The sequence below is a fragment of the Zootermopsis nevadensis genome, unplaced genomic scaffold, assembly GCF_977971745.1.
Source record: "Zootermopsis nevadensis isolate Lab colony 2312 unplaced genomic scaffold, Znev_1.0 Znev_ptg000028l, whole genome shotgun sequence".
NCBI classification, from domain to species: Eukaryota; Metazoa; Arthropoda; class Insecta; order Blattodea; family Termopsidae; genus Zootermopsis; species Zootermopsis nevadensis.
In genome coordinates, this window is record NW_028259160.1 from 22,386,379 (window position 1) to 22,411,856 (window position 25,478).

At 38.6% G+C, this 25,478-nt stretch overlaps 1 protein-coding gene across 6 annotated transcripts in view; it reads left to right on the forward strand.

Moving 5' to 3' along the window:
• Fer2 (basic helix-loop-helix domain-containing Fer2) overlaps nucleotides 1-25,478 on the forward strand; it is a 28,307-nt gene that overhangs the window by 450 nt on the left and 2,379 nt on the right. The window contains exons 2-5 of one of the 6 annotated variants that reach the window (XM_087357279.1): nucleotides 14,737-15,104; nucleotides 20,493-20,673; nucleotides 22,821-23,035; nucleotides 24,628-24,882. In XM_087357279.1, coding sequence (XP_087213405.1) covers nucleotides 14,840-15,104; nucleotides 20,493-20,673; nucleotides 22,821-23,035; nucleotides 24,628-24,737 — 771 coding nt within the window. In that variant the 5' untranslated portion in view covers nucleotides 14,737-14,839 and the 3' untranslated portion in view covers nucleotides 24,738-24,882. The other 5 variants (XM_022067975.2, XM_022067976.2, XM_022067977.2 and 2 more) reach the window with 5 other exon arrangements.

Below are 25,478 nucleotides of genomic sequence, written 5' to 3' on the forward strand. Positions count from 1 at the left end.
ATTTTTCTCAGTTTTATTTTTATACTCTTGTAAACTTATCCAAATCGTTACGGGCTGCTCGTTTGTGCCCTCTAAGTTATTAAACAATTAGTTTCGGATTTGCCTCCTTCAGTCGTAAAGGTAAGATTAATCAAGGGTTATTACGTGTGTGTGTGTGTGTAACAGAGAAAACTAAATGTTTGTTGACGTCTTGTTACCAGAATTCAGGACAAAACCTTAACGTAAAGATAGCTAATGGATTTTTTTTTTTGAAAACGTGGCAAAGTTCAAATATTTGAGAGCGACAATATCAAATCAAAATTTGGTTCATGAGGAAATTGGGAGCAGATTAAATTGGGGTAATGCTTTCTACCGTTCAGTTCAGAAACTTTCGTGTTTTCGTCTGCAGTCTAAAAAACGTAAACATTAAAATAAACAAAAAAATATAATTTTGCCTGTAGTTTTGTATGGGTGTGAAACTTGGTCTCTGACACTAAGGAAGGAACGTAGACTGAGGGTGTTTGAGGAGAATATTTGGAGCCAATAGAGATGAAGTACAGAGAGGCTGGAAAAATTTGAATAATGAGGATATTCATAAATTGTACTCGTCAGAAAATATAATTAGACTGATCAAGTCTAGGAGGATGAGATGGGCAGGGCATGTAGCCCGCATGGGAGAGAAGAGGAAAGCATACGGGGTTTTGTGGGCAAATCAGAAGGAAAGAGACCACTAGGAAGACCTAGACGTAGATGGGAGGATAATATTAAAATGGATATTAAATAAATAGGATGGGGTGGTTTGGACTGGATTCATCTGGCTCAAGATAGGGACCAGTGGCGGGCTCTTCTGAGCACAGTGACGAACCTTCGGGTCTCATAAAATTTTGGAAAATTCTTGTGTGGGCTGAGCGACTGTTAGGTTTTGAGGAACGACTCGAGGTCCATGGAGAAAGTAACGCTCGTCAGATTGTATGGCTGTTTGATGGCGTCTGAGAAACATTTATAGTTAACTTGAATGCGTGATTTGACAAAGCGTGAGCGTCCGAAAGTTAAGGCACGAGTAACGATGCTGAATTCTGCAGACAGGCCTTGACAGGGGGACTCGGAATAAAATTATCTTTTTACCGATACGTAATTGCGTTCGATTAAACTTAAGACTGTAGAAGGGCTTACCAGAAAATACAATTTTTTTTTTTTAGAAAATGGTGAATTTAAAATTAATAAGGACAATACAACACAGAAATACGTAAATTCATACATCGAATTAAGTTTTAGTAATGAAAATGCACGTTTGAAGCTCTCAGGGCGATGAGTACGAAGATGGTTGCCTTTTTTGGTTGTAACGCCGTGTAGTCTGGTCATTGCCCTGATGATGGAGGCAGCAAGGACCTCGTAAACTTTGTTAAACTTCTACCAGACTACATTTTGGCTAAGTCATTTCTCTCTTAAGTTTCCGTCAAAAGTGAAGTCAGAGTTAGGAAATGTTATTTTTTTTTGTAAAAATTTTGTAGTTTGTTCTTGTTTCAATTCTATTTAAAACAAAATCAAATTCCGTTTGTATATTCTGTGTTCAGAACCAGTTTTCACGTTGTATTACGTTTTTGAAAGGGAATCTTATTTACCTCGGTGAACGGATAGACATTTTGTAAGCCTAATTTTTTATAAATAATTGACGTTTATAAATATTAAGTTCTTACGTTAAACGAAACGCGATTTCTGCATTGCAAAGATCAGTTGGTTATATCCGTAAGAAGAAATAATTTGCTGTTTACTCTAAGACTTTACGAGAAACCGATAAATCCACTGTTCGTGCAATTCACTGATACAGCGTTGTTCTGTACGCCGCCAGGACGTGGTCGAATTCGTGTAAGGTTTGGAAATACGCGGTCGTGTCGCCGCGGATCGATACGATTGTCATCTGTTTCCGACATTTCTCGAGTGGACCTGCGGTTTCCAACAGCGCAGGGAGATAAAACTGGCTGGGTGGAATTTCGCGCAGGTCTAGAACGAGCCGTTGTCAGCACCAAGTTCCGTATTCCCTGGAGACTCGGAAAGCTAAACGTACCAATGCAACAGACCGCCATTTTAGTCCTATTCGTGCTGTTGTTTTGAAGATTTCTTTTAATCATTTGCATGTTAAATAAGCCTTCGTATAATACTTTTAATACAATCAATAGTTTCTTGCATAGAAGTTACAGAGGTTTCAAAATTTTTATAGAATATTGGTCTTTATCACGTTAATTAGTAATCCTGATGTCTTAATTTGTCAAAGACAGCACCAAATTTCGCTTCATGACCAAAAAATATATCTACATACAAATCCTTACCTTATAAAAATCTAGGCACTTGAAAATTACTACTGCGGGTGAGTTGATAGGCCGAAGGATTCGTTTATCAAAGAATAACGTGAGAAAATGATATTTTCATAAGAATTTTCAGTGCAGCCGAAACGTCGTGGCGCACCACAGCAATAGAGTGACGCAATACGACCGCGGATATTCCAAAAATTGAAAATTTTTACTCTTAATTCTTGAGGTTTTAACGCGGATGTAAGTAGAACCACATTTATTAATAATGATGAAAAATATAATTTATTTTCCATCCTTTGTATAATTCAGAGACGCAAGGTCTGTCCATTCAATTTCGTCAGTACGATACAAAAATCAAACATCACATCGAAATTCTCAGTTGCTTACAAATTTTCCGGACGAGATCGGTGTCACTCAGACAAGACAAACCCTCTCTCAAGAACGTCGGTAGCAGGAACATCATCGTTTAACAAGAATAATATATATATCGACATTTTGACATTCGTAAGATGTAATTTGAGTCAAAAGCAAATTGAAAGTCGTTCAGACAGAGACCGAGAGGTTAAGACGTTTCGGTGATTACTGCAGAACTGCTTATATGTTTCACTGCCTTCAAAATGTTTCGCACGCACGAAGATCTGACATCTTTTAACCAGAGGGGCTCCTACATAAACCAGGTTTACGTGCGAATCCTCTGGTTGGATTAATTCTGTTTGAAAATAATTCTCGTTGCTTTTAAAACAAACATTCGTAATGGTAATTACAGCCATTGTAAAATTTTGCAGTCACTGAGAAGATAATACAGTGGGAATTTGTCACGCGCCTCGAGCTACAAAGGGCCTTGGTCCTCGGGGTGTAGGGCCGAGTCTTCTGCCTTGTTCTTTCGAAAGAATGGAACAGGGAGGTCCGTTGTTTGGTGCGTTCGGCTGTTGAACGGAAATCGTGTGACTGTAGGTCGGGGCGTGTCGCGGGCTAGACGAACTTCAGGGGTAAACGGCTAAACGCGCGTGTGGAATTAACACGAGGTAAATGTCGAAGAAAGGTTAGGTTAGGTTAGGTTAGGTTATGTTAGGTTATGTTAGGTTAGTTTAGGTTAGGTTAGGTTGGGTTAGGTTAGTTTAGGTTGGGTTATGTTAGGTTAGTTTAGGTTAGGTTAGGTTAGGTTAGGTTGGGTTAGGTTAGTTTAGGTTGGGTTATGTTAGGTTAGTTTAGGTTAGGTTGGGTTAGGTTAGGTTAGGTTAGGTTGGGTTAGGTTAGTTTAGGTTGGGTTATGTTAGGTTAGTTTAGGTTAGGATGAACAACTTTTATGTCCACTGTTCAGTGACAAATATCTTATTCCCTCGATTGTAAGACGCATGACTTCGGATATTTAAACATGAAAAAGTGCCTCTTAAAATCAAGAATATCACATAATTTTAATAAGAAGTGTGATTGGTTAAGGAATAGTCGTAACTAACAATTTTAGTACCTGAAGAATGAATTGTAGCTGCAAATGATGGTTCACGATGTCTCCGAAATCCATTCCAACGACACGTACACATTCTTTTACAGTTTAATTTCTGAATATACGTAAATATCGCGTGTTCTTAATTCTCTTCTGTAATTTGATGTGCTGTGAATCAGTTGGTGTTATAACGTAATGAAAGTTCGCTCTGTGGTAACAGAGCGAACTCGGTTTCATCCGATACGAATAAATATAACAGAAAAATAGCAAAATTAATCTCGAGCGAGTATGAAATAGGAAAAAAGAGAGATGATGTTTCTGTAATGGTTACAATTACTTTTCGAGATGTGGGTCTCGAGTAAAATTTATTTATATTTTTAGTTCAGTAAAGGTGAATGCCAGTAGCTTACGAATATCTGCGAAACTTTGCCACCATAATCTTGCTTGTAGTTCGTGGTTCAGTTTTTACTAAAACATAAAGTGAAGATTTTTTTTTAAAAAACCTGTGACGTGCAGTCTTTACCCATTGAAATAATTACTATCGCCTTCGAGCAGAGTCCTTGTTTCGAAGCTAATAATTAATAATAATAATAGTTGCCATGTTTCCCGCCAGGGTCGCCTTCAAATCTCGTCTTGAATTCAACGAATTTCGCCTGTAAGCTAAACAGCGCGGCTCTGTAATCTATTGTGCTGCTTGTAAATCACCGACCCGTCGGTCGGGAGGTCTCCGCCCCCCTGTCAGGGGCAGTCAGCACGTGGCACAGCTGGTCGCCACGTGCCCTGGCCACCATGAGCCGCTCTTGCATTGAGATGGCGTGATTGTTTCCGTTGTATTGTTGTCTGCTTGTGAAACATGGGCCTGGCGGGGGCAGTGGCCCTCGAAATGGGCCGCAGGCCACCGGCCAGCCATCTTAAGTCAAGAGCGTCGCTAACTGAGTTAGCAGCTTCACGGGGATTTGGCGTTCGTGAGAAGCAAATAGACTCTCAGCCAGACTCTATCAGTCCATAAAATAGTGTAGTTGCATCATATTGTGATTTATTAAATTAAAATTAAATTATTTGGTTATTCCGTCAAATCACAATATATTTAAAATAAGATATTTAAAATAATTAAAGTATCATTCTGTGTTCCATATCGAATAATTGTAACTGTTCCAATTGTAAATCGATTATTCGATATGGAACACAGAATGATATTTTAATTATTTTAAATATCTTATTTTAAATATATTGTGATTTGACGGAATAACCAAATAATTTAATTTTAATTTATCAGTCCACTTAATTTTCAAGATCCTTCTTTATCACCACATTTTAATATTATCCTACCACCTGCACCTCGGTCTTTGGAGCGGTGTCCTACCGTCAGGTTTTCCAACCAAATCCGAGAGAAATGGCGGCCGAATATTAATCCTAGCCGTAGGCTTTAATCAGTCCACAAACACATCATCTCACTTAGGATGTTTCTCATTCATATCCTTTAACGCTATTAACGAGTAAAGTCGTTAAATGAATAAAATACTTAGGGGAGTGATACTAATGGTCGTTTTGAAAAGGGACTCGACCTATCGAAAAGTTAATAGGTTGATTATTCTATTCACGTTGGTGTTTGTATGCACACGTAAATACAATCCCAGCCTTTGCTGATGTATTAAATGCTTAGGGTTGAGGGTTATAGAGCTAATTCCAGTGAATATATTTCATACGTGAATTAGAAATAAACATAAATATTGAAATGGTGTGGCAGGTTGACCTCAGAACTGCTAAGACAAAGTAAAGAATTATCTGGATGTTTTCCATCGTCTAATAAAAAAAATCATAAAATCCACGACGTTTCGGAGATGTGAATAATCTCCGTCTTCAGATAAAACCTTCTCAGTTGGGTCCAATCGAAAGAGCTAATCCCTATCTCCGGACTGAGTAGGTCTACCTGAAGACGGAGACAGAGTACCATCTCCGAAACGTCGTGGATTTTATGATTTTATTTATTAGACGATTGAACAATTTTCCATTGAGGGAGTCAGAGGAATTTAAAAGAGTTTTGAGATAACAGTAAAATTCGAATGTAACTGGAGGAATTTGATTTAAATATTGCGTTACGAACGATTATAAAAGATTTTTTTGTGAAGATCAGAGCTTTAGGGGTAAACGTACCTGCGACTAAGATAACAGTGAGATTTTTATGTTTTCGGATATGATATTTTGGGTTGGATTCTGTAGATGCGAATTATTGTCTCCATCTTCAACCCTGAAGATGGAGATCAGTCCACAGAGCTCCAGAAACCCTGTGTAATGTTTCATCGACTAAATACTCTCGGGCCATCAGTTGATTAAAATACGACGTTTCAGGGACAATCTCACTCCAGGAAAATAAATTAGACCGCGACCGTTTCCTTCCATATCCTTTCCAATTCATGATTCACTGTCATTCTTTCATTCGAAACGACTGAGATACTGAAAAGGACGTCCTCAAATGAAATATAAATAAATATACGTGTTATTATCATCAGGATAATCCGTCATATCACCAATTGACACTGCTGAAGGCGGCCAGAGAATATGTTATTAATATTTGTCAACGTGAAAGCTTTAGATAATAAGTTACTCGCGTTGTTTAATTGTATTTGGTGTCCAGATTTCGACTTTGTCATTCCAGTACGTGTTTTATTTTCAGAAATACGAATATTTAAATTTAGTCATCTTAACGTTTGCAATCCTGTATTACCGTATTCAGTCGCTAATTAGGGAAAATTAAGCAATTGATTGGACAAAATTATTCGCTGGAAATTACTGAAAAAATCTCATTACCGTTGTAACAAGATACCGCCATGTTATTAGAACGAGCCTCAAGGTTTAGGGGCCGCTCGTATGGCGGTTAGATTCGAAGCTCCCGGAAGATTCTTTTAGTCCGATGTGGCCAGAAGGTTAAAGGTCGAGCCAACAGACTTGCATTTCTTGAATTTTATTTTATTCTTTCTTGAATCTCTAAAATCTTGAAGATGGGTGTCTTGCTTCGTGTCGTCTGGTACAAGTTTACTGACGTTTCGGAGGTCATTGCTGCCTCCATCATCAGGGAGATATAATCTGTTTTCATAATTTTGCAATTTTTTTTAAAGAAACGTGTGGACCAGGTTTTGTGGTCTACTGAGTAAAGCGAAAATGCCGTGGTTAGTTTTTATAAAATTTCTGATAATTCGACGAACGTAATTTTTTGGAATTACCATCACGAAACCTGATAGCGATAAGCAGACACTTTTCTGTGGTGCGATATAAAAGCTTATTTAGTGAAATGAGAATTATTTTACCGAGTTTTGTTGATGAAATAATTTATCTCGTACAGTCTTAGTGGAAGTTATCGCTTACTCCGTAGTTCCTGTGTAAGAGATTCAGAATTTTCACATAGAAAATGAAACATACATTTTTCATACTCAGAAAAAGTTTCATTTTTCATTTTACTGGCAACTTAACAACTCGTCTCATATTCTGTTTAAAAACAGTTTTTTTTTACAGTGTGTAAAATTATTCTTTTGGTTTTCTGTCTGAATTATAGAAAACGCATCTGTTGGGCCCCCCTAGTAGGGATTTTCTGTCCACTTTCCCCCTTCTTACCTGATTACGAAACAATTATCCAATTTTAAAAACGTCATAATTTTATAATTACTCATAAGTCCAAAAGAACAGTTTTACGTAAGATCTTGAGATACCTTCCAACTTCATCTTCAACTTATCCCCTCCTTTCTTCAAAAATACCTTCAGAATATCAAGGCTACTTCGTTACATCAACCCTAAACATACACGACGAGGCAGGCCCATGTGTCCAACCCCCACCTCAAAACTTTGTCTTATAATCACACTGTCGACTGTTTGATGACCTGAGGGACTCCTTTCTTATAACTAGATTATTTATTTTTATTTGTAGTGTTCTGTCTGACGACAGGTCCATATGAACAGGATCCTTCCATCCTTTTCTCGGACTGGGACCTGTTCATATACGTTCTTGGCAGATGATCCAGAAGTGGTTTGCCATTGCCTTCTTCTGTGTGTGAGTGGAGTAATTGTTGGGATGCCACGGAGAAACCGGGGAAGCCCCCGGAGGAAAACTCCGTGATGTCTAGACCACGGCCTTGCCCAACACAAGTTATAAATTTGAGCACCACCGGGAATTGAACCCGGGACCCCAGGCTTACAAGACTAGTGTTCTGACCGCTAGACCACCGTAAGGTACATAACTAGATTACAAAAAATAAATTTAAAAACCCTCCTGAACCACGAAGAAAAGATAAATTTATAATTCTTATAATTTGTCTGATGTCTGCTATGTAATACTTACGCTTTTATATACCAGAACCTTTCCACGCGCGGCTTATTCATAACCCTGATGATGGAAGCAGTAATTTCCTCCGAAAGCATTGGTCAGTATCTGAGTTCAGACGCAGCTGATCGATGCGCGGACTTTGTGGTTCAAAACTAATTCCTGTCGCGTAAAACTGTGAATACTTCCGAATGGTAACAGCACAGGCGTATCACGAGCTCTAGGTCCAACTGCCTTGGGTTCGAATCTCGCCCAAGGTCTGGATGTTTCGCCCTCGAATTTCTGTCCTGTGTTGCGTCACGCTGATATCTCGCCCAGGATTTATAATTTCTGAGAGAGGACGAATTCCGAATTTGAATTGACTGGAACATTTAAAAATACTCTTACGTAAGCAAGCAGAATATTCGATTTGAGTTTCAGAATAGCGTTTCAAAAAGGTTCCGCACGGTCTAGAAGGAAACACGATTAGTTTCTCACAAAATCTGTAATCATGTTTACAGTTTAACCACTAAAATTTCAATTGTTTAATTTTAACCGTCTAATCACAATAAAATATTTTATTAAATATTAAAATATTATTACTACAATTAACATTTAATATTTAAAATATATTAAAATAATGCTCATTTCGATAGAAAGAGCATTATTTTAATATATTTTAATATTTAATAAAATATTTTATTGTGATTAGACGATTAAAATTAAACAATTATAATTCATCACAATATGACGCAACATTATCATCTCACTAAAATTTCGAAATTTTTTTTTTTTCGTTCTATACAATCATGTGATCAAAAATCAAGTATCCTAACCTAGGCGTAAGACCTTTTCCCGTGTCGGCACGAACTGTAAACGTGACAGTAAACACCAAGATTACGAAACTCTAGGTCTAAATATCTTTATCAAACGCGTATTATCATCATAATTGTATTCTTGTAGACATTTTTTAAGGTGTTCCCTTCTGATTTTCGAGTAGCTGCCATGTCGACGATCGTCTGTCACTTTTCTTGGGGCCAATTTTTTTTCAAAATGTCGGCCAAATGTTTAAAATCCGATCAATTTTTTTTAGAGAGAGAGAGAGGGAGACGGGCTTCAAACTGAGGACTGTCACTGATAAGTGGCCGTGTGCGCGCGCGACAACGTTTAATTTCCGAACTCCCGAATGCCAATTTCAGTAAATAATTACAAGGCCTAAGCGTGACCGCGACTTAGCCCCCTTTGGCCCGCATCGGCTGAGGTCACGCGACCGCTTGGTGGGGCCACGTGCTTCACCCAAACATCGCGGCCGGGCCATGAATGTATAATCCCCGAGGCGTATGGGAATCGACGAGAGCGCTAATCTGCCGTGTTTTGTTTGCCTGAGGACAACCACGTCACTCTCAGAGCTCGCTTCAAAATGTGGAGCCTGATTGAAGGGACAACTTCTGGTGTTCACAAGACGTAGGGACCGATTGACCCTATGAATGCAGGTCACAAGACCTTGTTCAGCTCTACACTGCTTCTTAAGAAGAAGCTTATAGTCGCTCATCTATTCGAGAAAGTACCCACCTCTAATTTATCCTGAAGATGCATTATCTTAAACACGGCAATCAGCCGCTGGACCGAATCTTTAGCCACTCGAATCCAAGCAGACTCTGTTCATTTATAACCCACTTTAATATTATCCTCCCATCTACGTATAGATTTCTCAAGTGATTTATTCTCATATGATGGCCGTGTAGTCTTGTAGGAGTTTAATAACGTTTTAGAGGTCCCTGCTGCCTCCATATTGTTTCGAGTGAGATCGTAAGATTCTGAGTTAACGCCGATACATGAGCAGACTCGGGCAAAGACCGCGAGACTTGCGATATTTCGTTCGAAGACAGAAATAAACTTTCGTTTTTACGTATTTTTTGGGAAAAAAAATAAAAAATGTCTCGGTCGAAGTCTGTATACCTTAAAGTAGGACATTCGGGCTTATTTAAAAAATTAGTTTGGAAAAGTACCACGGTTCGGACCAATTTTAATCCGAAATGTTGTTAAACTTAACACATAGCTAGTAGGAATTTTCGATATTCACAGATTGTGCCATCTTCAGGTGATTTCCAGCTTCCAGTGCTTAGGTTCAAAGCTTTATCTGAAAAGACGTCGTGGGGATAAATATTTCATCCGTCTAAACTCTTTAGCGTCGAAATATTCTGAGTGAATTGGTGAAAATTCGGAAGGAAACGTTTCTTTTGTTCATTTTAAGGTGAGTCTACTATCCCAGCCTTTAGACGCGCCTGGGACCTCCTGATTACAAAGCAGGATTAGTCACATGGACGTTCGGTGTGGAGATAATGGTCCATTCATTCTTATTCTCTGCTGTGGATTAAGATAAGAGAGCAGCTTCAAGCTGAAGCCAGCTTTATCTCCGGCAATTTCTACGAATAGCTGAGCACATTACCATCGTCTGTACTAGGACTCTGCCCCATGGATTTTGTTAATTACGTTTGGATTCTCTGTAAATGAAACAGAATTTCAAACAAAATCAAACACGGCATAAACTTTCGCGTCTTAAGCTGTGTCTTGGTTACCGGATGAGTTAGTTGTCTGACATTGGCTGTCGGGATCACGAAGACTTGCCGCGTGGTGCTCGCGAACCGCTGTCCCATTGCAAACCTCCCCGCGATGACAAGCTTGTTAAGGAAGCCGAGTGTGAAGAATCTAGGCGCGTGGCGCGGACCGCAGAGTAAACACATTATGCTCGATACCACACAATATGTCGGTAACAATACGTCTGCTGACAAATTGAAAGCGATAAAACTTGCGAATGTTTGCAGCGGGGACGAGACAGAGAGAGAGAGAGACGTGGCTTTTGAATTGCACAATTAGACGTCACACTTATAACGGGTGTCCCCCCCGACCCTCAAACTTCGACTGTGATCCACGATTTCAGATCGATTGTTTGTTGTCCGATGGTTACAGTAATCGCAGTTACGGATTAAAAAGAGAGGATTCTCATGAAAAGGGAGACATAGGCTCTTTCTCTGTCGTTAAGAAATTCCGGGCGGACACAGCATCCTGTAAGAGATTTTAAACCACGGACGTCCGACTGCAGACCTGACCTTTAAAAATTATAAACAGTAGGCTTAATCTATGAAACAACTACGTTCGTTTTAAACATTTCCGTGCTTTGAACGATATAACTCGTTTATAACCCCTGGCCATTTGGTTTTTCGAAAACTGAAGTTCAATAGCTTTGATTCGGGATTTGTGAACATTTAAAATTAACTGTGTGTGAGTTTTAATCAGCACGAAATTGAATCTTACGTTTACGATGGGAAAATAAAAGGATTTTTAAATAACAAGTTAGGAAATGCACACACGGCGTGGCGGGACTGATTAACAAAAACAGATAGCTTATATACGTCCCATTGTAACCCAGTTGTTAATCTCGTATGAATAATAGCCCAGACGTGTCTCTAAATCTGTTATTAAATCTTTGTATATATAAAGATATTATTTTTTTAATCGTACTTTTAAAATAAATATCATTGAACTATTACGTTTAAGTTATATAAGATAAAGTGATATAATGATACAAGTTAGATCCAAATAAGGAAAATTATGAATTTTATCAGCGTGAATGTTGATAAAAAAACTGCGGCCATCGGCCATGATGATTCGGTGATATTCGAGGTATGCAACAGTGTTACAAGACTCTCTCGATGTTACTGGGGAAACAGACGATTTTAAAAATTAACACTTAATTTATAATCGCGTTTTGGTGTAAAATAATAATTGTTTATTTTAACCGTCTAATCACAATAAAATATTTTATTAAATATTAAAATATCAAAATATTATTACTATAATTAACATTTAATATTTAAAATATATTAAAATGATGCTCTTTCTATCGATATGTTCGATTTACAATTAGAGCATCATCTTTTTCACGACATGTTTCGGTTTTCAATGAACCATCTTCAGGTGTTTAGTCGATATAAATTTCGTCAGATGTCCAATATCCAATATTTATTGGACATCTGACGAAGAATTGCATTTAGAATTTACATTTAAATTTATATCGACTAAACACCTGAAGATGGTTCATTGAAAACCGAAACATGTCGTGAAAAAGATGATGCTCTAATTGTAAATCGAACATATCCATAGAAAGAGCATCATTTTAATATATTTTAATATATTTTAAATATTAAATGTTAATTACAGTAATAATATTTTGATATTTTAATATTTAATAAAATATTTTATTGTGATTGGACGGTTAAAATAAAGAATTATAATCATCACATATGACGCAACATTATCATCTCGTAAAATAATAATTAAAAACTTGCAACTTAACGTATTTAATAATGACACAGACACGTGCTCCAAATAATAGTAGCCAATAGGCCTTCCAGCCCAATTTTGGGCACATTTTGGAATGGAATGGCCCTCAATGTGACCGTGTGTTCGCGTTCTACGTTTGGTTGTCAATCAACAGAATCAGAATTGTAAATTTGCTTTCAGATTCAGATTTAACCTCACTTATGTGGTTCGTATTTGTATCGTAAAATATTATTTTCTTAACAACAGTATGTCAGAAAGGAAGAAATGAGGTAAAAACGTTTTAAATTAATAAAATCCCAAATTTATTCCATTTTCTCACGTCATTGCTGATGTCTGGTAGTTGAGACATCGATCTCAGCTTTGCTCGCCATTATTTCCCTGCTGTATTGATCCTCATGTCAGTTGCACTCCTCATTCGACCAATCACAGCTTCCAACGTCGCCCCATTGGTTGGTCGGCCAGCCCCTCCCCCATGAGCCTCTCAGCCAATAGCGTGAGGCCAAAATGAACGCTCAAAAGCGGCGTATGTTCCAGATTTTGAGTCACATCTCAAGGATTTTGTCCTGAAAAGATCTAGGGTTAAGTGTCCTGGACCAAAATAAATGTGAAATTTTATCTGAATGGCCCAGTTTCGTGTTTTAAATCAGGTTTGGGCTAATTCGTAGATAAAGTTACTGTTCCAAAAGGAAAATCGGGTTTATTTCCTTCGAAGTTTACAAATTTTGAGAGTGTCTTGAGGGGAGCGTAATATTTCAGAATATATTTTCTCTTCTAGTCACAGATCGTGTTGAAAACAAAATCTTAACGTTTATAAGAACAAAAATGTGCCTGGGATATTTTTAATTTGCGTGGGTGTGAAACTTGGTCTCACAATAATTGAAGGACGTAATCGTAGGGTTTATTTCGAAAATAAGTTTGCTCAGGATAATGTAAGGACTTACGAGACAAACATTGACAATGACCTCGAGATATGAACATCCTAATAAGGACCTATATCGTCAAGCCTAATTTATAGACAATTCACCAAATATGCCCCAAATTATTTTTCAGCGTAATCAGTCCAAGGAGAATGAGATGGACAGAGCACGTAGCACGCGTTTTAGAGATTAGAAATGATTACTAAAATTTTACTCAGGAAAGGCGATGGGTTATTCAAGAGTTCGGCTGCACTGTATTTAAAATATTATTAAAGATCGCGTGGGAAATTGCTTTAGGGATTTTTCATGAGATGATACTCTAATTGTAAATCGAACATTTCGATAGAAAGAGCATCATTTTAATATATATTTTAAATATTAAATGTCAATTGTAGTAATAATATTTTAATATTTTAATATTTAATAAAATATTTTATTGTGATTAGACGGTTAAAATTAAACAATTAGGGACTTTTGTTAACACGGTGATGAACGGTTTTATTAATCGTGTGAGTTACGATTCTGTGGAGGGAGAATCATTTTAGTGAGAAAACTAAAAACGAAGGAAATTATCGGTTAAAATATTTGAGAAAATGTGAGATGATGTCAGAATGGATTAGCTGCTCTTTTGTTACTGTAAAATATAAAGTTAGAGTAATTTCAGAGCTTAAAAACCACATTTAATTCCGTAATTCACTGTCCAACCCCGGCCCATCTTTATGGCTGACCACAAAACCATTTATATATTTATTTATTTATTTATGTTAGATAAAACAATTTATTCATTTGGGTGGCGTTACGTTATTTTAAGGACAGTGGACGTCTGTTGTCTGTTTCCACATGTTCCCTCAAAAGCTTAAGAACACGTGAAAATATTTCCTATTGCATTAAAATTCTTTAATACATATAATTTCTTTTTTTTCTTCCTGCATTGTTCATCATATTCTTCAGTCGAAAGCCCAAAATAATGAAATTTCAACGAGATCGGACTCATAATAAGTCACGTGATCCAGTCTCATGTCCGTGAGAGACGCTGCCTCGAGCAGTGACGAGTGTTCGAGATACAGAGACGTAAATATGGCGATACGACGATTAACCTACCAGGGTAGACGATTTCATGGCTGAAATTTCGCGGGCAACCGGGAATCTCTAAAAATACGGAAAAATGTTGCTAAAAACTCCACCTACTAGACGTTTGGTTTCGAAGTCAAAAAACGTGGTTTTATTCTGTAACAGCGTCTACTTTAAATAAGATCCACGATCCTTTCCAATTTGCTTATCGCTCGACTTTGTGGGGGGAAATTCAGAAAAAAAATTTCTTAAGCCTCTGACGTTCTAAATACGCGCTGTCTCCGGGGCGTTCTCTCTCATATCAAAGTTGCGTTTTTAACAGGCGTCGGTCCTATAATTTCCGCTGACATTTTACTTCTCTGACCGCTGAATCGTTCGAAGGTTGAACTGCGGGGTTGAGAAGCTTCATCCCCCGCCCCGTCCAGTCCCTTGCGCGGGTTATATAAAGGGTCGCGTACCCCCGGCAGCGCCAGTCGCCACCCGAATGTCGTCGTCTACAGGAGAGAGCAATGTTTTCGGAGGTTACGAAGACGTGGCTCGCAGTTCGCGCGTCACGACGTCCAGAGCCGACAGCTCGTCGTCATCGTCTCCGCCTTCCTGCAGCCTGCACCACCATCACCAAATGAGCAACAGCTTCCTCGGCGCGGAACTCAGTGACGACGACCTGGGGGAGCTACCCTCCTGTGCGTATGCAGGCCGCAACACGGGAGGCAGCTCGGTCCAACAGCTGCCTTACCTGGGCGTGTCAGGTGAGCAAGTAGACTACTAGCAGCTTTGTCTAAAACATTAATTCATTAGTCTTTGTCTGTTAAAATCATACAATTCATAAGACGATGGTTTGTTACGAATTGTATGATTTAATAGACAGACTAATAAATCAATGTTTTAGTCACTGATGATGAACTCTTGAGGTCGAAACGCGGCCTCTGACCGAGTTAACTCGTGTATGAGGAAAATATTGACTCACGATTACACAGAGAATGATTTGTGACCACGTTCTCTCCTGCCTACGATTTGACCTTGAATATAAGAAAGCTTGGAAAATACAGGAATGCAGTTATATTTTATGAAAAGTTTACGTAATTTATAAACTAATGCACTTGGAAACGTTCTGAAACTAAAATTGGCAAATTTTCTGTCGGTCTGTCTCCAACCAATAAGATCTAGACAATGGCCGAACGAAGTTTCATGAAATTCGATATCCTTTTGGGGAGTTCTATTATAAAATTTGTTCTCTGCGACGTGTACAGTTCACGTGGTGGTAAGACATTTGAAATTATACATTCATATCTACCACGAATTAGAAAGAAAACTCACAACTATTCGAATAAATTAAAATTAAATTATTTGGTTATTCCGTCAAATCACAATGTATTTAAAATAAGATAATTAAAATATTATTCTGTGTTCCATATCGAATAATCGATTTACAATTGGATTATTCGATATGGAACACAGAATGATATTTTAATTATTTTAATAATTTTACACCTGATGATGGTTTAATGAAACCGAAACATGTTGTAACTGTTCCAATTGTAAATCGATTATTCGATATGGAACACAGAATGATATTTTAATTATTTTAATTATCTTATTTTAAATACATTGTGATTTGACGGAAAACCAAATAATTTTAATTTAATAAATTACAATATGACGCAACTACACTATCTTATTAGAATAAAGTTTTGAGTCATCAGACTTTGTTGTCTGACTAGTTAGACGTGCACTGCTTCTCCCTGCATTCAAACTTCTTCAGTGCAGTTTTGGCACCGTCTCCTGATTCGAGTGATTATTTTGGGGGGGACCAAAATCAGAGACAGTTCTAATTCTTCTGTCCCTGTGACTGTGATATATATTTCGGGGACACTGTGCATCGTTTTCTCGAAGTTTCTTAATTTATTTCAGAGATACGCAGATTCTTCGACTCTGCAGACAAGGAAAATCCTTTACAGAGTTCTACCCAGAAGGATCTTCGTCAGGCGAAATTCCTTCTGTTTGTAGTTCGTCTTGCAAGATATTTATTTACAATGTTCTCAATTGTGTCAACCCCTGATTTTGTGGCGTTGCAACGAAGAATGACACAAGGCTCTCGCGATATTTCTTCATATAAAACTATGTTGTCGTGGTGTTCTGTTGATCTGATAATGAATGACTGTACTGTTTTTCTTGGAAACGTGCGGTCCGAATTTTACTTTGTCGTCATGAAAGGTAAAGGATGATTCACTTATTCACCTTGGAAACAGAATTAATTTTCCAATTCCCACTCTCTATGTCACGTAATGTCATATCGTAATGCAACAGATTCTCGGCTAAGAGCGAATTTGTAAGAAACTTGTCTCCGGCAAACAACTGAGATCTGTAGCAGCCCTTGGTTCTACGTCACGTGATTTTCCTAACCTATCCAGTTGATTCAACGTTGTGTTTTCGAGTGAATGGGCATCTGTGAAATGTCGCTAGTTGATCGTCAGTTGTTTTATGCGTTCCCGGAGCTAAACGCGGGTTTACCAAACACTTATTCTCTACGAGACGGGAGCTTCGCATTTTGTTTTGAAATCCACAGTCCACTTCGTCAAACTTGACAGATTGACAACTGCAGACTGAGATATTAACTGGCTGGAACCGTAGCTAACAAATGTGACTCGTTTATAAGTGGGGTGCAGACACACACGCACCCCAAAATACTTTCAAAATTTTTTATGAACACTCTATTACCTAAATTTTAAAAATAAATTAAAATTATTTACTGATAAATTTCTGATATTCTTTTCTTACTTAGAAACAGACGTTAATATTTAACTACGCCTATCAGTGGGACGGGAAGTTCAAACTAACTTAAAAACGTTTTTCTTAAAGAATATTAACATTAATTATTTTTGAGTATGTAATTATAAAATCTCGTCTTCGCCTTTGACGTAAAGCGATGTCGTACGTATTTAAGATAAAAATTCTACATGTGAGCCTTTAAAGCCTATGGGTAAGTCTTTTGCATAACAAACAATTCAGCAAATTACAGTTTTTCGTGTTAAAAAACTCTCTTGTCTTAAATAAATTCCCGTTTATTCTAAAAGCTGACCCTAAGACTTATTCATTATCACAGCGAAACGCAATTTAACGAGAAAATATAAACATTTGAACTAATACGCGATGGAATAAACAATATTCTGCAAATAAATATATTTCTCCTTATACATTAGACATGTTAATTGTGATTCATAATATGTTTTTCTTTAAAGTGAAGCCCGAGGTCTAGTCTCATTATAGTATAATTTTGTAAATTGATCTCTCAACAAAAAAGGGAAATTTTGACAGAATAACTATCATATTTATTTCACATATCTTGACGAAATTATCTACCGCAATTAGTTTTCGATAGACCTAAAGGAAAACACATTTTGTGCCAGACCACGAACGAGGACTTTGTTTCGAGGTTGTAGCTTTTATCTCCATAATCTAACCTCTCGAAAAGAAATAATTCTGGCTTTGTGTAGCCTTTGTTCCGCTAAAGAGGTCTGTTCTCGAAGCCGATGCTTCGTTTCCGAACTACGTAAAAAAATCTTCACTCAAGACTCGAACCCAGGACAGAATTTTCAGAGTTTGAACGCTGGCCTTGTAATCCTGGGGTCTCGGGTTCGATTCCCGGCGGTGCCCGAATTTATAACTTGTGTTGGGCAAGGCCGTGGTCTAGGCAACACGGAGTTTTCCTCCGTGGCATCCCAACAATTACTCCATTCACACACAGAAGAAGGCAATGGCAAACCACTTCTGGATCATCTGCCAAGAACGTATATGAACAGGTCCCAGTCCGAGAAAAGGATGGAAGGATCCTGTTCATATGGACCTGTCGTCAGACAGAACACTAAAAAAAATAAAACATAATCTAATCCTCTTTGCAAAACATAAATATCCAGAATTTTAATTTGTGTACAAGCTATCATCTCATATACTTGATAACGCGTCATTGTATAAGCAAACTGAAAACTTACCATAAAGAATTTTTTCTGTTCGAACATTACGCCATGGACCATTAAAATCAATGAACAGTGGCTTCGCCGTCACTACCTACAACCATCCACCTGGTGGTGTAATACAATGAAGCTTTCCTGTTCTTATCCCGCAAATAACACATTTTCAGCTCATATTATGTTTGAAATTAAAAATACAGAAAAGTAAAACAAACTTTTTAGCGCCTGTAAACGATGCCAATTCACATTAAACAGACAACTGTAGAATAAGGGTTCAAAAAATATATTTAAATCGAAGAATATTGAAGATAATAATCATGACAGTGAGAGAAAATACAATGACGACAAATGTTTGTAGGAATTAAAACGTACTAGAATTTTAATTTCGAGAATAGTTTTAATCGACACTGATTTTTGTGCCAAATATGATGCCTCATGCCTTGTTTGTAACATTTGTACACCCCTGTGGTGTTCGCGAACATCATTCTAGTGTGCCCCTGTGTAGAAGACTGATGATTATAATTCGAGAAACAGGTTTAAAGGGATATAAATTCCTAAAAGTTGTATAAACGACAAGCATGTTTCGAAAAGTTGTCACAATTCATGTAGGATATATTGATTTTTTTTTAAAAAACAATTTAAAAATATTATTTAACATTTTAAACGTACCAACTGTACGCGAAGTTAATAAGAACCTGGAGGCAAGATGTGAAAACAGACAAAAGAACAACGCGAGGCGGGTTGAGACAAAGGAAGGCTATTGCATTACGCGTGCCCTCATGTGTTTTGTTTTGGTGTCACAGACAAGAGGGCAAGAACGTCTTATGTCGATATCTGACCCTTTGTGCCATCACCTAATCAGCTGTACTGACATTATGATAAGTTTGAGGTTATGTTACCTCGCAGTTCACTTCGACTGTCTGTGCATTCATACCAACTTATGAAAAAAGACTTCCCGCTTCTTTCTATAGCCCGAAATACATCCAGGGTCACGTGTCGGATTAAAAAACAATCCACAAGATGGGACAGACCTGTGTACGGTGGTCTGAGGGTGATTGGTGTAATAAGAACAATATTTTATACATTTACGTTCTGGTTTTGAACGGAAAATTACGAAAGTTTACATTTCGTCTTCTAGGGTTGTCAGATTCTAAAATTTGTAGTTAATGTACACAGATATATAAATCGATTGAATTCACATGATGAATTGACAATCGATACAACTCATAGTCTTGTATGAACGATAGACCATTGCAAACCTCCGGAACGTTAGATTAACTGTCCTGCTTCGTGCTCGGGAGGTCCCGTGTTCAAATCGGGCCCGAGACGGTCTGCCTTGACTTTAGGTCAAATTTTACCGGATCTTACCAAATTTATTATTTTCCACTCTCCGTATTAATTAAATGATCGATGTGTACGGTCGAATTTATCGAATGTCATCGTAAATATTCCTGCTCGTTCTTTTAAATTAATTTTACATGCGATATCCAAAAGTCAGCTGGAAGAGATTTTAGTGGAAATCAGTCTGGTAGAAGTTTATCGATGTTTCAGAGGTCCTTGCTGCATCCATCATCAGGGCGATGTATCCCTGATGATGGAAGCACCAAGGACCTCTGAAACCACTGTATTATCCTACTGTTGTATTGCACGAGGCCTTATTTCTCGACCAGGATTCGTCACTGTACCGACTTCAGCTCCTTCCAAGGTCATTTTTTTCAGGTCAGGTAAATCTGCGTGATTTTAGCGAGTCGCAATAAACATCTATGGTCGCCATCTCGTGATAAGACTACGCGCATGCGCGCAATGAAGGTTAATGCGCCGATGATGGGAGACATTAAAGGTGTTGGACTAAACGACATGTTCCAAATAGTTGTGTACAAGAAACGATGAAGATTTCAGCGAGCGATGTCCTGGCGGACGGAACTCTCGGCGTCTTGATCTCTCAAGTTCCATAGGATTTAAATTGGGATGAAAAAGTAGTCCATTCTCTTTGATTCCTCCATTTTCGGCTGGGAAACAATTGACAACTCAGCCCTCACTGCTTCAGGCACCAACAGAGACCAGCACTGTCAACCCGAAGTAGACTCATACAATGGGAATCTCCTCTACTTCGCGCATGCGCACCGGACGTTCCGCGGGCTAATCGAGCTCGTGGATTTTCTTTTGCAGATGAGCAGGCCGGCGATCTGGGCGGAAGTGCAGCCGATGGAACAGAGTACTACCCGAGCGGCAGCCCTTACCGTATCCAGCGCCACGCAGCGAACATCCGGGAACGCAAGAGGATGCTGAGGTCGGCACCTGCCCCCCGCCCCCCGGCCCCCCACACACACGAGCGACCACCAGTCAAAATGTGAGGCTCCGGGGGGAGGGGTAACCACTTATGGAATTTACACAATAGTTTCCTGTTACCCACACTCGGGAAAATATAATTTCTTTCCAAGTAGACATTCTGTAATTTCTATTGAACAGCATTCTTCCGTAGTCTAACGATAAGGGTTTCACACACTACAATCCCTTGTCAGGGCTGTAGAATTTCTGGACTGTAACAATACATCTATAAGATCGATGCGAACACAACGGGATGACCCGATATTTAATCAGACTGTTACAACAATGACCTTGGCTAACATTGTTGAACTTATTATTCCTGTGATTTTCCTGATAACCTTATCGCCCGCGATGTGCTTCTGTTTTCATCCAATAAGTCGAGACTGGCTTGAGGAATTTTTATGGAATTTGGTATGGACGTTATGCCATTGGTTTCTAGTCTAAAATCGTACTTTGTACTTTCATTTAGTCATTAATATAAACGAATCGGATTATTAAATATGTGAGGTGAGAAAATGATGTCCACATTACCCATGATCCTCTATGCATGGATGCGTGATTCTGCCGTCAGTCGCGTTACGGTAATTGTACTTAGTGACATCATCATCTGTGATAATTTCAACTTACCTGTGATGTGTGGCGTGAGGAATACCTTTGGAATTTTAGTGCAGGCCTACTTCTAATATTGTTGTTTTCCATTATTATTATTATAATTATCAACATCATCATGAAGGATTTGAGGTTTTCACGGCTGTGAGACTGAAGTTGGCTGTCTTCAGGGTTGCTGCTTCGTGTCGTCTAGTAAAATTTACCGACGTTTCGGAGGTCCCTTCTACCTCTATCATCAGGGCGATTTCCCGGAAATCGCCCCTGGGTATTCCTCAAATAATGCATCCCACTGGTGACCTCGGCCGATCTTTCGGCCTCTCGGGGCTTTAACATTCACATTATTCCCAGCATGATTAGACAATCCATTGCCTTTGGCCCACGGACTTGGACAACTCTGAGCTAACACCATCCAGGTTTCAACAGAGTGAACCGAGGTCATTGTTGCAATAATTAATTGTTAGCACTGTTGGAAAAATGTCGTTGTTGCCTTATATATAATTGTTTAATTGATATTACCTTTGTTGGGCCACTGAAGTTATCAACCACCATATGACGTGAAGAATACCTTTCTAATTTCGGTAGAATATACTCCAAAGAATATACATTTCCATTGCTAGAACTCTTATTGTTATTAATAATGATTATGTCATCACCACCATCATCATTTCCTCCATTATCACAACTTTTATTATAATAATTGTTGTCATTAAATATAGACTTACTTCTGTGATTAACAAAGTGAAAATAAGAATTTTTTGTACGTAGTTATGCGACAAAGATCTTTCGAGACAGGCCCACCCAACCTGTAGCTAGTTAAGGATTTGCCAGTCTTACTGTGTAAAAGATCACACCCATGTTAATATCAATGTAATAATATTTTTAAAAGGTTATGAACTTTTTATTAATGGAGAGATACATTACATTACTAATTCATTTTGTAAAAGTGTGTTAAAATAAACATACCCTAGCCTAGGTTGTGAATTGCATTTTTTTTTTACAAATTTTTCACATTATTATCAATATATTTTTATTATATGTAATGTACAGGAAATACGCAGATAAAGGTATATATATTATTATATGTACCAAATTATATGTATTGAACTTCATGTTGCCCGCATACAGATCAAATTCTGTCTAAGTTGCCCGCACAACATAAAGGATTGGGCAGGCCTATTTTGTTTTAGGTTAGGTTGCAGCGAGGAGGATAGAATTGTAATGTATCTTTGTTGAATATGCTACGGAGACTTACAACCAGTTCTGCTATAACGCGATTGTTGCATTCTTGAAAAATTATGCGTCATAAAAATAGCTGATTCAGTTGAATAAACAACGAATAATATCTCCCCTGACTTCTTTTCTACTGTTCTTTGTAACCAGTTGCCATGTGCTCGATCGCACTGCGCATGTGCAGTGCAATATAAAACGCGTAGTAACAGAACTGAGTGAGCCTTCATGATAATCTTTCCCGGTTTAATGACACCAAAAAACTTCGAAAAAAAGAAATACATCTTCATTGTTGTAACGTGTGGGGCGCGGGGTGGGTGGTTATCGTTTCAGCAGCATCAACTCGGCCTTCGACGAGCTGCGGGTTCATGTCCCCACGTTCCCCTACGAGAAGCGTCTGTCAAAGATCGACACACTACGCTTGGCCATTGCTTATATCGCTCTGCTCCGCGAGGTTCTCACGGCCGACTACGATCCACTCACGTACGTGGAGAAATGCCTGCGCGGAGAGATCAAGGCAGCCGAGCGCGCTGAGTGGAATACAAGCGGTAAGTATCTCACAGGCAGTGGCGAGAGACGGCCAGTTGTTTAGCTGAGGAGAATGTTTACGAGAATTTCGGTGTAAAAGTGCACAATTTGTTCTGTTAATCATATGCTATATATATATAATATGTGTGTATTGGGGGGGATGACGAATAATAACAACGGGTTATACATCAAAATTCCGTGTTGGCGTCAGCACGCGCGAAGACGTCGTGGAGTAAGATGGAAAATTTCATAATCCGTCTGGTCATTCTTGAGTTATTACACGTGTACAGATGGACATCAGTAGCAATGACGTCATTATCTTCGATGGCGTTACTAGGACAGCTAAGGAACTAAGTGCCATGATGGTTATAAAGGCAACAGTGCTGTCTGAGGTAATTTTTGTGTTATTGTGATAATAAGTTCACTGTTTTAACAATATGATGTTACTGTGCATGCGCAGAGGATCATGACGTAGAAATTTTAACCGTTCCACCACACGACATTGAATATCCCTGACGTTTCATTACCGATTTCAGGAAAACTAGAAGCATAAGTTTAATCTAACCTATAACTGCAAGACCACCGAAATTGTAAAAACATGCGTCCAGACGTTCCCGAGTTACTGACTGCAGATGTTATTCCTAGGCCCACCGATAAGTGTCAACACGATCTGGGCTGAAACAAGATCGTGAAGAAAGCCCTAGGGAGTTCTCAGAGACAGAGGGCCCCAGAGGTGGTGCAGCCCATTCGGTGGACAAGCCCCTTTGGTCTAGTCCCGGGGATGCATGACAGTTAAAGCCTTTAGGTGCTCAAGGCCAGTGAGATTAGAGCTAATAATTTTGAAAACCTGTGGGAGGGGGTAGGAAGTTTGGGGGCGATAAAGCTCCTGGAACAGCAAGCGTAGGGATGTAGGCCCATAGGAGAGCGAATGTTTGGGAAAGGCCGGAGTGGTGAAGTCTGGGAGGTGCCAACCCCATGGACCGTGGGATTCTCACAAGGGTTGCAGGTCCACAGGAGGCCTAGTCCCATGGGTCGCCAAGCCACTCTGGGGTAGTTCTGGTGCTTCAGAACTTACCAAGTGCAAGGCCCTGGTGATGGGGAAGCTACAGAGAGCAGGTCATGTGAACAAAGTGAGGTAATCTTAAGGGAGCAAGATGCTGGAACACCCCAGGGGTAGAAGCCTTGGGGGTGTAAAATAGCTGGGAGTGCTAACCCCTGTTTTTACCTTGGCTCCTTGCAGAACCCCCAGGGGGTTGCCTAGTTTCTTGGGTGACTGAAAGACATGACACACAGACAGACATGGACGGACCCATAACGTGTTCCTCACTTATGCCGAAGTGTGAAGAGGATGTAATTAACTCTGAATTTTAAATACTGTGAATAAATAGTCTGTTAGTGTTTAGTGTTACGCTTTTATGCCGGACACATATTATCTGTGAGCCTGTGCTGTGACACATTAAAATGTGTAGGAAATGACAAGCCTGTTTATTTTTAATTGTCAACAAAGCTGGGAGATGTTTTTGCATGACAGGTATAAATATCTATGAATAAGTCATCTGCATTTACAAAGATAAGTCTGAAGACAATAAATACTGATTTATTTCATTGTCAGATCTGACTGCACGGTTGTCGTGGATTAACTGGGAGAATTTGGGTGTGAATCCAAACAGAAGGAGTGTACTGACAACCTTAACATTGACGGCAGAGAACATGAACAACTGACAAGTGCATGATCAACATGTTAAGTACAAATCAGTTACTTTCACGTGAATGAATGATATTCTTCTGGAACACTGTCGATGCCTAACAGCTGCCAGGACTCTGGTGTTCACGTGGCATTACGAGGATTGCAGCACCGTTCGTGAAGGTATTAGATTTCTTAGTAGAAAGACATAATTGTTGTGATATATCTATTGTTATGTTTTTTGTTCATATTTATTTACTTTAATAACTTATGTTAAATAATTTGTGAATTATTGCTCTAATATAGCGAAAGGAGATCGCGCTAAACCGTAAACAGTTGCCGTGATTCCATTTAAGTAATTTAATTTAAATTTCTGTCAAAAAGTGATCATTCTGAAGATGTTCATTTATTGTATTTCAAAGTTTGAGGATGTAACTAATATTTTAAAATGCCAACTCCGCACGTGTGTTGTGTGTATATGTATATAAATGTGTGCGTGTATGTATGTAATTAATTTATATATATATGTACGTATATTCCGCTGACACAGATATTTTCTTTACATTAGGTGCTTATACCCTTCAAAGTGCCAACTAAATATGAACCTTGAAGCTTAAATATTAAGAGAGTTTAACCATAATTACTGATTTTGTCTAAACATCTGTAAAGTTCATGGTTCTGATTTACGGAATGCTGCGTTCCAAATTGTACTGTCCAAGCGACAGGCTCTAGTTGTTACAAACAGTTATTCTAAATTATGGTTCACCTCTAGTGAAGCA